Source organism: Morone saxatilis, unplaced genomic scaffold (assembly GCF_004916995.1).
Source record: "Morone saxatilis isolate NCDOM2014 unplaced genomic scaffold, NCSU_SB_2.0 Contig14, whole genome shotgun sequence".
Taxonomy (NCBI): domain Eukaryota; kingdom Metazoa; phylum Chordata; class Actinopteri; family Moronidae; genus Morone; species Morone saxatilis.
Genome location: NW_023339696.1, coordinates 15,777,103 through 15,788,592, shown reverse-complemented (window position 1 = coordinate 15,788,592; position 11,490 = coordinate 15,777,103). Strand labels below are relative to the sequence as shown.

At 40.0% G+C, this 11,490-nt stretch overlaps 2 protein-coding genes across 2 annotated transcripts in view; one reads left to right on the top strand and one right to left on the bottom strand.

Annotated features, from left to right (window-relative positions):
• Window positions 1-1,838: 1,838 nt before the first annotated feature.
• kdm8 (lysine (K)-specific demethylase 8) lies at window positions 1,839-8,155 on the bottom strand. Its single transcript, XM_035655812.1, has 8 exons — window positions 8,064-8,155; window positions 6,173-6,648; window positions 5,114-5,286; window positions 4,209-4,341; window positions 4,030-4,080; window positions 2,328-2,477; window positions 2,128-2,220; window positions 1,839-2,043 (listed from the first exon to the last, which is right to left on the bottom strand). Exons 2-8 carry the CDS (start codon window positions 6,623-6,625, stop codon window positions 1,879-1,881), a joined length of 1,218 nt encoding a protein of 405 aa, XP_035511705.1. The 5' UTR covers window positions 6,626-6,648; window positions 8,064-8,155; the 3' UTR covers window positions 1,839-1,878.
• A 3,021-nt stretch (window positions 8,156-11,176) lies between these two features.
• The window catches only part of LOC118323190 (heparan sulfate glucosamine 3-O-sulfotransferase 4-like), a 125,072-nt gene continuing 124,758 nt past the window's right edge, over window positions 11,177-11,490 (top strand). Inside the window, exon 1 of the mRNA XM_035655121.1 lies at window positions 11,177-11,300. Coding sequence (XP_035511014.1) covers window positions 11,177-11,300 — 124 coding nt within the window. The remainder of the gene's footprint in view (window positions 11,301-11,490) is intronic.

Genomic DNA, 11,490 nt, shown 5'->3' with positions numbered 1-11,490 from the left:
GTTAAAATCACCTAGAATAAGAATTTTGTCGTACCTTGTCATAAAATGAGATAAAAGCTCTGCAAACTCTTAGATAAAAGCAGAGTTTGGTTTGGGCGGTCTGTACATTACTAACATTGTTACTGGAACCTTTGAGTGAACCATAAAACCAAGATTCAAAAGAAGTAAAAGTGCACATCTAGTCGGCACTTTATCGTATCCCAAAACAATATAAATCTCCTGGATTTAATCCTGATTTGCCAGATTTATTTGAAAATCCATGAGGCCATTAATCAAAAGAGAAACAGGAGGAGAAGGTCTTGGTGGAAGAGAAAGGGTTATAGGCCCAGAGGTCCCACATTACTTCACTGGTAATTGAGTATTGATTACATTATAATGAGTAAGCAGTTTTGTGTGATCTTAAGTCAATTGTGCCACTTACTTGACAACAACAAAGCACTGATGGGCTAAGTGAAGTATACAGCATTTACTTACTGAATTAAATTCTGGCAGGGTTCATATTATTGGTTTAGAGAGATAACCTTGTAAGGAAAGTAACTAGGTTTGGATAAGTCTATTACCCGAACACCGGCATGTCTAATGTGGCAGCCATTAGTTATTCCACAATGTCTCTCAATTGAAAATCATAATGTAATAAATAAACAGAAGCTTAACCCATTTTGTCAGCAGCACTTTTGTGGAAGCTGTAAAATTATGCGCTCTTCATCTTTTAACATGCATGTATGAGCACATCCTTATCACATTTACAAGCACTTAGAGAAAAGACAATTTAAACCCATTACATGTTTTACATTATGCAGCAAATTGCCTGAGTTTGGTTTAGCCATTTTTCTCATCTTTCAGACTGTAATTTCTTTCTTTGCACTCAAAATTCTCACTCATCTCTTCAAAATCAGGGAAAACAGCAAATTGAATTCAATTTTCTTGAGCTGTTTTGTTTACTGAAATATTCCCACACAACTCTTCACCTTCTCCTCAGAAGTAGTCTGCCTTGTGCAGCCTTGATTTCCCAGAACACTACTTTAGCTGACTGTGAATTTGGTTGAAAAGCAGATCAAATGAGTGCAACACTGCTGATCTATTTCTTTTTGTCACATCCTCACATACTTCATGGTTCTAATTAGAGGGCTTGATGGGAATGGACCTACGGGATACACGACTGGGGCTTGTCAGAGGTCTGATATCTGCTGTCTTTGTAGTCAGGTGTTGTGTTTTTGGTGTTCGACAAGAGTTGTACTGTCAGGGTACTTAACCAATGAGCCAGTTTTAATTTGAAAGTCTGTCTGTGCCCACGGGATTAATTCATTTAATTTATTATTTTTCATCTGTGACCTGCTTGATTGCCTCAGACTGTCAGTTTAACCAGAGACCGGTGTTTATTACCACATTTTTATACCTGTAGCTCACTCGGTTATTAAATTTGAAGACTTGCCTCATTTCCATGAATTATGGAAATCACACATCTGAGGATATTTGTAGGAATAAGGTCGAGAACACAATTAAATAAGCCAATTTGAAAAGAGAAACATATCCTATCAAATTAGATGACTAACAACCCTCTGTAAATTATATGCAGGATGAAATGAGCACAAACAGTTTTAACTGCTCATTTGTTTGTTGTTTTTTTTCCTGCTGGTGGCTTTTCACACAATAGATGTTGTTGCAATCATCATCACAATTAAACTAATCATTCAGCAGTGTGTGTTCATTATTCACGGATCAAAAGGTTTTGTGTGATTGGTGGCTGTCCTAAGATTTACGAGAATTAGCCTCCCATTAGTTAAAAACTTCAGACTGATTTCTTCCTACAGCAGCAGAAAAAACAAGCTCGTCTCAAGTTTTATTCTACAAAAATAACGTTTTATTATGGATCTGCAGTCAGGACCACCAGAAGCTGACAGAGAAGCTGAGCTCTAAGGATCGGACGTAATGCCAGTGTTGGACAGGGATGAACAAGACTTCTCCGGGCTGTAACACACATTCAAGATACGGAGCCTTGGCAAACTCTGGGAACCGCTCTGTGTCAGGATTCTCCACCTCCACCTGCACAGAAAGAGTCAAAAAATGGAAATTCTGGATATATTTGTAGGCGAAACATGTACTGTCTCTATGGACTGTCAATCCCACCTGACTGGTGTTATGAAGGAGCTGGGATTGATGAGGGTACAGCTTGTCTGTGTCGTCTGGGGAATATAGGCGGATGTATTTGCTTCCCACCACCTGAGGTAAATATATAAGGGGGGAATCCCATGTGGTAAACGAACTGCGATCACGTGACAGATCTTTTGACATTAATTGGATTCAGAGAGCTGCATTGGTAATGTCACCTGAGCCAGGAAGTTCTGCTGAGGGTCTTGGTGAAGAGGAGACACTGTACCTCCGGGCCCAAACCACGCGTTTACAGTAATATCGTCTTCCTCTCCTTCGCCGAGGCAGCAGTAATCAGGCGGGCGGATGTCTTCCTTCAGCTCTGGTATCTAAGGCAACATCAAACAAAGAAAATCACATCAAGAGGGCATTTTAGACTCATTTCACTGACTAAATATCTTGTTGTTTCTTACCAGAACATTTGGCGAAGTAACAAAAGTTAAAATGTTTTTTTAACTATTTCTACTCTGCATTTGCTGGTGGTATTTTAAGTTATATGGCTTTAGGTACGGCAAAAGTGGTACTACTACTACTACTACTACTACGCTACTACTGCCTAATACGCTAAACTACTACTACTGCTAATACTGCTACTGCTACTACTACTGCTACTACTACTACGACAACCTATTGGATGGATTTGCCATAACATTTGGTGCACATATTCATTGTTGTAAATACAGAGGATGAAGCTTACTGACTTTTGTGATCCCTGACTCTTTATATAGTTAACTATTTACACAACAATTAGGTGAATTGTCATTAAACTTGGTACATGAACCCTGCCAGAATGTTCCCTTCAGGGTGAATTGTAATAACTTTGGTGAAACCTGTGCCTTTTAGGGATCCATTATAATTATTGGGGCCACTAAATTACCAGGCCGATAATGATACTATTGTATTCCAAAAAAATAAATTACAGCCGATATATGTATAACTGTACATAGTAGTTTATGTCTATTTTGCTGAGCCTGTTTACTTATGCTTATTCTGTGTATGCACATTGAGAGCAACGTAAAACCAGAGTCAAACTCCTTGTGTGTGTGCACATACCTGGCCAATAAAAGTGATTCTGATTCTAAAGCCAAAGTCTGTTTGTGAAGTTTTTTGATGTATTTTACTAGAAATAAAATGAATGAACATTTAAAGAGGCAGAACAGTTTGTTGTTTTTGTTGTTAGGTCAGAGAATCACCCATCATTGCCAATACATCTTAGCCCTTCTTGCCATCAAGTGTGCATAAACTATAGGTTATGAACAAAAATGTGAAACTATTTAGCCATGAGAAGCAGGTAATTATCGGTTAAGTTTGAGAACCACCGATGTAAGGTAACATGAAGCCGGATATTGCCGTCACTAAAATAACAATAGGGAGTCAACAAATGGCATTTAGATTTCAAATGATTAACTTTATAGTATGTGTATCCCAACATCTCCTTTGGTCAGCTTTTATTAGCAGGAATTATTAGTATTAGTACTAATATGACACTGTAAAGTCAGTTTCTAGATAAACAGAAACAAAGGTGATTACTGATGAGGATGTAGGGTGAAAAATCTGTATGAGTGATCCTCGTTTGGCCTCATTCGTTCTGAACTGCCCAAAATACCCAACTTTTAACTTGACAAGGTGCCCTTTTTATAAAGTTCACCCAGACAATGTATCGACTTCTACGGTAAAATTAGGACTAAAAAGTCAATACTGTTGAAAGCAATGACGTGTGAGGATGAAAGCTGTAAAAAAAAAGAAAAAAAGAAAAAAAAGACAATTCTATTCTTCACAGTGCCGGAAAATATAAGCTGAATAATCAATTAGTAAGCTGAATGAACAATTTATTCTTTTCATAATCAGGCAGTCATTTCCAAAGAAAATACAGCACCGTACCTGATCAAAAAGTTGGTGCTGAGCGAGGTAACCCACACCTTTCACTTCCTCCTGGGTAATTTTGATCCGCAGAGCAAATTAAAAACAAAATACTGTTTTAGAAATTACATGGAGACGTTTTTCTCTTTTTATCTTGTTCGTGTTCTTTGTCCAATACAGAGGCAAGAGGAGGCACTTACTTTATTTAAAATGTATCGATCAATGAATTCATTGACCGTAAGCAGTGTTTGTGACCATTCCTCGTCTGTGTATCTGGATCCCACCTCAACGGGAACAGTCCGACAACCAGCGACAGACCTCAAGTATTCTATGCTTTGTGATGGTGGTGGTGGTGGTGGTGATGGGAGGATGGGAGAAAATAAATGAATTAAACATTACTGTAATACTACAGCATAATTCATAAAGACAGAAATCTAGTGATTCAGGATTCTAGCACTGCTCGAAAGTACGTGTGCACTTTTGGATGTCCTCATCCACCATGAGAGGTGGGAGTCGGATGCCAGGAGCCGTATGTCAGATGTCAGAGTGAATAGTCAGCTGTCAGGAGTCGGCAGTGAGAGGGAGGACAGTGAAGGATATTCTTAAATAGGAAGGCAGTTATATCAGACTCTGGTGTCAGACATTAGAGTCAGGAATCTGGGATGTTGTGACAAGTAAACCAACCTAAACTCACTTTATATTGTTCCCGATTACATAAATCTTAAGGCAATTACTAGTCTGATCACATGGCTGGACTGAACATAGGTAAGGTTCTAGTGATTAATCATGATGGAGGACTACTGATGTATATGCTAATATTAACACGAGAGGCCAGTGCCTATAGACATAAGTGGTTTTCTAAATGAAAATTTACTTTAAGACCTTGTGACTATGATTTAAAGTAATCTATAATTGTCTGGCAGACCTTTGGTAGAAAGTTTGACTGAATGAGTTTACACACTAATATTGATAGATGGGTTCATAATACTGACATTGTCATCTGGACAAAAAAATCCTGATGATACGATACTGATGGATGATACCAAGACACATCATGCAAATAGCACTATTTAATTGAACAAGAACAGGCAGTAAAAGGACAAACCTCCAGGGGTGTTCGTTAAGGGCGGGCCAGTGGTCAATGATCCCTTCTAAAATCACTGGTTTGAGGGGGAGCAGGTAGTTTGTGTTGAAGCACTCCAGGGAAGGACACTTCATCCTGGGAACTGCCGAGTCTTCTTTGATCACAAACACACGTGGGCACTCGATCTTTATTCTCTGTTAATAGTGCCAAAACAACAAGGGTTTGTAAAATTAAGACTACTGGTGGGAGCAATCCGAAAATGCCAGCACAGGCTTTAGGAAATTGTGACGGGCATCTCTCACTTCTCACATTTAAATGACCAATTAATTGATCAACCTTGAAAATAATGAGCAGATTAAGAGATCATAAAATCAGCTGTTAGTTGCAGCCCCACTGTAGCATTAAATTAGGCATGGACAGATACTGTGTTCTTCAATATATTACAGGCTTCTTTTTTTAAGTTTGAGTATTTTAAAAAGTAAAGAGAAAAAAAACATCTCCAAACCTTACTCTAAACTCTCCATCTCAAGTTTGATGGCATCGAAACAATTTAAACAAAGTGATCTGACATTTCAACGTTTGTCGCACTTTATCTTCAGTTACATCTGATGAAGGGCAACACAGGAAACACTTCTGTAAAATTTCCGAAAAGCTTAATCTGTGATGTCCTCATCGGTCACTGGTTATCGTAAACTTTGAATCTAGAAAAAGAAAAAACGTTTTCTTGGCTGCTGCGCCACATAAAAGTGCTCCCCGAAAACTGGGAAACCAAGTGAACACAGCATTTATGTTGCAAGCAGCACTAAAGTGGTCACCGGAATGAAACCAGCCATACACATCTTATTTTATAATAAAGGCAGATGATTTCTTTCCTTTAATTTGTGTAACTGTAATTTTAAGCCTCAAAAATGATCCAAAAAAAATGTTGCATTTGAAATCTTACTGAAGCATCACATGGCCACTCCCACTTCAACTCCTGTTACACCACTTTTCATGGCACTGCTGATGTAACTAATCACTTACGATACAGTAAAGGGATGAACTCAAATAGAATAATGTTTAAATTAAAAGACCACTGACCTTGACCTCTGGGTGTTCACTTTCATCTTGTTCTTTAGTGGACTTGACTTCACCCTGGAGAATCCGAACCATAACCTGAAGTATATTCTCCATGATGGCTGCACCCATGAGTAAACCCATGTCACAAGTCCTTACAGCCTGCAGGAGCTGATCTGCTGACGGATCTTCACGACACAGAGCGGCCGCTTTGAACAGGCAGCCGTAAGAATAAACGCGCCTCCATTCTTTGTCCACGTGGCGCCAGGTTCCCGTGTTGAGTTTCTCCCATGAAAAATCCAAAATGATCTGAGCATTAAGCATCCGGCTAGCGCTCGTAGCGTCGCTGTACAGCTGCTGCCTGGACCGTTTGAGCATTTCCACCACACTTGACTCCACTTTGTCGCCGAACTGCAGTGGAAACTGTTCCTCATTAAGAGGCAAAACAGCAGAGACCTTTGACCACAGTGTGGCCATTGACGAAAGGTTCTTTATTTATGCTGTGGGACAGACAGTGAAGGTGAGTTAGGACAACACGTGTTCAGACTGAATTCCTAATGATGAAGTGCTTCAAATTTTACTGACTAACTATTCACTCTGAGTTTCAGTGGCAAAGGTTGTCCTTTAATCGTATTCTGCGCTCAGATGGTCACCGGTCCGCTCAGTCTTGTCACCATTTGCTAAAACTGCCATCATTACACACACGCACAGGACACTTGCTCTTCCTGCCGCTGACAGCCTCTTTGCTGCAGTGAAACAGATGTAAGCACCTAATATCCAAATTGGCAACCAAAAAAACGCAGGTGAGGACATCACGAGCCAGAACTGTGAGTGTGACACGTGCACAGTGACGTCACCCTCCGTCACGTGCTTTCTGAAACCGCCAACTCTGCCTCCATGTGACTCCCATCAGTTTTTGGACGCTCTGTGCAGCTGGAGCTGATGCCAAACGTCTGAGGCAGCCAATTCTGAGCACCTGATTTGTTTGAGTACAGAAACACAGCCTGGTGAACTCTGAGGCAGATTTAACAGAACTAAACTGAATGGTTGCATTTTAATACGCCACATGCCGGAGGTCATCAGCAGTGTCCGGGCGGTTCTGACCCTGGAGTGCACTCCAGCAGCACTAATATCAGTCAGGATATTCTGCACAGTCTCATCAGCTGAAACATTTGTGCAACCTTTGACTTAATGCATATTTTACAAAAACAACAAAACAAGCAGAAACTCCAATTATTTAGGATGTCTGGGGAGTTACGGCCCTATTGTCAAATTGTATTATGGAAGTCATTAAGGAAGATGGGCTGAGTGAACCTTCACGGAAAGTGCACCTCATCCATTTTCAAAGGCAGCAGTGGAAGAAAGATAATGATGTTTTTCTTTAAAAACCTTTAGAAATTGGACTCTAGAGTCCTTTTTAGATATTCACTCTATGCTCAGGTTTATTCCACAATCTCACAATAAACATAAAGAGATGAACTGAAGGACCGGATGCCTATCATAATAACTTCAAAATGAAAAAATGAAAATATATATTTACACCCACATGCAGAAAATATTAAGATTTTGCCAAATATATGTAGTTTTAATCTGGATCTTTAAGCAAAAACATAATGGGACGACAATTTGATTCTGTATATTTACTGTATAGTTCCTCCTCACTATGTGTAGTGAATTATTAATCAGACTGCTGGTAAATAGCATCCCAATAAGGCTCCAGTATATTTGATATCATGAGGAGCAGTTTCAATATGGCATCCAGGCTAAAACCTCTCTGCTCCAAAATATGAACTATTCTTTGCTACATCTAATGTGAAACCGAACATTTACCCAACAAACAACATTTGTTTGGTTTTTAAGCTGCTCAAACAGCGCTGGTTCATTGTGAATTAAACACGTCAAATGCTATATTTACCTTTTAATACGACATATACACCGTTGATCCAATGTTATCTTTCATAAACGAGACTGTAACCAGCGCCGCCGCTGCCTGTGGGCCAACAAAAACATACCGGAAGGGAACTTGGACGTCGGAAAACATTGGTTCCACGTTACGTTTAAATGTGTCCAAAACGGAATAAAATGCTTCCCAAAACTGTTTTTAAAAGAAGAAAAAGACATGTACTCTCCGTTGTAATAATTCAATACATTTAAAAGATGTCGTCTGCGTCCACTCTGTGCTTCAGTAGAGGGTACTAACATCTGCACAAGATTCATTCTGTATATATGTATTGGACTGCATAGGAGACCCACACACACACACACTTTACACACACCTGTTTGTGGTATGTTGCCAGCATCCCGCTGCGTACACCCTCCTACACTCTGCTCCTACACTGTCCCATCTGTCCTCAACCTCTCTGTCTTATAGCTGCACAAAAATCTGTTCCTCTCTTATCTGAGCTCCTTCTTTTTTTATAGATTATCAACCAGCTGCAGTGAAGCTCAGTCAGTTCAGAGTAAACAGTGCTCCTGCCACAGCACAACTTGATTTGCTTACAGGTAGAGACACTTTAGATAAATAATACACATCTGCCTCAACAGGTGAATAGCATCAAGCCATTATGTGGCATTGAGACAACGGTTCTTTCATTATAATAAATGATGTTGCAATTGTTATACAAACATTTGTTTCCCCCCCTTCTTTTCATTGCACCTGCTACTCAGAATGTTTTATGTAAATACAGATATTCCTAGAAGGCTGATTGATATGTATCTGCTCATGCGAAGCTAAAACAATAATTGGGTTTGTCTTTTTGATGTCACACAGAGATATTTGAGTTTTTTGTATTCAATTGCTTTTTTTTGTGGGGTTGGGTGGGGGGGGGGGGGGGGAAGCCTGAACAAACATGATATGAAACCTTCAGCAGGGAAGTCTAGAATCTATAAACACACGGCACTATTATCAAATGTCAAACACTCTATGAAATTCAAATAATCTCAGTGGAAGCCGTGGAGCTGCTCCTGTATGTAAAGCAGATGGAAACAAGAGAGCGACAGCCTGCCTTTCCAGGAATCACAGGGGATTTTCAAATGTTTCATGCATTTCTGTTCATTCTCACTGTGTCAACAGCAGAATTGTCGTGGCTCGATCTATTGTTCACTTACTTGGATGGAGGTGAGAAATTACTGTAGAGCCAGCAGTGTGTTCTTTTTTTAAAAAGAACATGAAAAAAAGAATAAGGGACAGGATGGATGAGGTAGGGACAGAAAATTTATGTTCTGATTAGGTCTGCAATCTTTAAAACGACACGTGTGTTTAACCATTAGACATCAGAGCAATAACATTCATTTACAATAAAGTTTTGGGCCAAAACGCATCCATTGCCAACATGAATTGCAGCTAAAAAAGCCATTCGATAACATGAGTCCCTGTATAAACATGTTGTAAGATACAGGGACCTGGCCTCAGCTGGTCAAACACACTGTGTTCATTATTGTACGGGCTGCTGTGGGAGGCAAACCTCACACCATGATGTGAATACGGTGTTTGTGTACCTCTGCTTGTGTAAGCGGTGGGGGTGGTCCCAGCAGGGGAGGACCATGTATTATTCAGATATGTCTGACTCTGTGGTTGTAAGACGGTGTGGGGCTACACTGAAGGTCAGAGGCCCAGCAATGTTATTCCTCCCTGTGCTGTCAGCGCTGACTTCATGTGCAGGCCATTTTTGTTTACTTTACTTTTACATACCCTTTATGTGTAAAGAAATAGCCAAGACATTTTGTGAAATACACTCTTCACTTTTTTGCCTGAGAGTCAGATGAGAAGATTGATGCCTAGTTTGTACAGTAAATATGAAGCTGCCTGTTAGCTTAGCTTAGCATAAATACTGGAAGCAGGGGGAAACAGCTAGCCTGCCTCTGTCCAATGGTAACAAAATCTACCTACCAACACCTCTAAAAATGACTAATTAACACATTTGAACTAATTTAATGCTCAGTCAAATAAAACAAAACAATACTCCAGAGTCTTTTCATCAACATGATGTTGCCAGGCAACCAGCAGAGACTCCAGGAAGTAACTGCACTTAACCAAGTCTGGCACAAACCCCACAATAACTAACTGTCATTTTCACACTGTGTTTTATGTAAAAGTTAGAACAAAAACATACAACATGTTATTTAGTGAGCTTTAGATGTGCTGGTGCAAATACTGTTATCTTTGTACAGCGCTAGGCTAGCTGTTATCCTCCATTTCCAGTTTGTGTGCTACGCTAAGCTAACTGGTTGCTGACTCCAGCTACATATGTACTGTACACATAGTCTTCTCATCTAACTCTCAGCAAGAAAGCAAATAAGTGTGTTTAAAAGTTAGTCCTTTAATTTGACATTTTTAACATGAGATTAATGTAACGTCTTTTGTGAGTTTTCCAAACAAATTCCGTACAGTTGAAAATATAATCCGGCCTGCAGATGCTGAGGAGCATTGTGTGATATGATTGAAAGTGCTGGGACAGCTACTGAACACACCTTGCGGTTAGACTGTTTTGTCAACTGCTGTTTTAAAAGTCAAAAATGTACTTTCTCCCCATTCAATCCACTTTTACAGGTTCAGTGTGTAGCATTTAGGAGGATGTGTTGGCAGAAGTAAATATAAGGTATATTTCGTATACAATCACCTGAAAATAAGAATCGTGTTTTCGTTACCATCCCTCTGCCACCATATTGAACCGACATGTTTCTACAGTAGCCCAGAATGGACACACCAAACACTGGCACTATTTAGAGCCTTTCGCCTTTTTTTCCTCCACATTTGGAACAGGAGGGTGAGGCGAGGTGGTTATAATTTGCACCACGAGATGCCACTAAATCCTACACACTGGTCCTTCAGTTTCCACTATAACCATGAGAACTGCATGCTCCATTTGTGTTTCATAAAAGTTCTCTCAAAGAAAATCCAATTTACTTTGAAGCAAACCATTTTAATTGCATGAATGTATACAAATAGAAATCTCTGTTGATATGTTGTTTGGAATTTCGACTGTGCCTGAGTTTGCGCAACAAACAATTAATTTGGTTTGTATTATCATGATTCGCTTTGAACCTGCTTGTCTCAGCAGTGCTGTAACAAAAACCCTCAGCAGCAGCAGCTCAGGGTTTGCCAGCAGCCAAACAGGGCAGCAGGGCAGCATGGACCGTGACTGTCAGCAGCGTATTCCCAGAGGCCTATGAGGGCTGAACCTCTGGGACACCACAGGAGGGATGTAATCACCACCATTACGCTCCAGGTGCTGCTGAAATAAAAGATGAAAACAAGCCTCCGGTGGTGTTGCCATGGATCGGAATCCAATTAAACACTGTTTAGCTCGACACAAACTGCCAGTCGTAGCCTGTTGACTCAT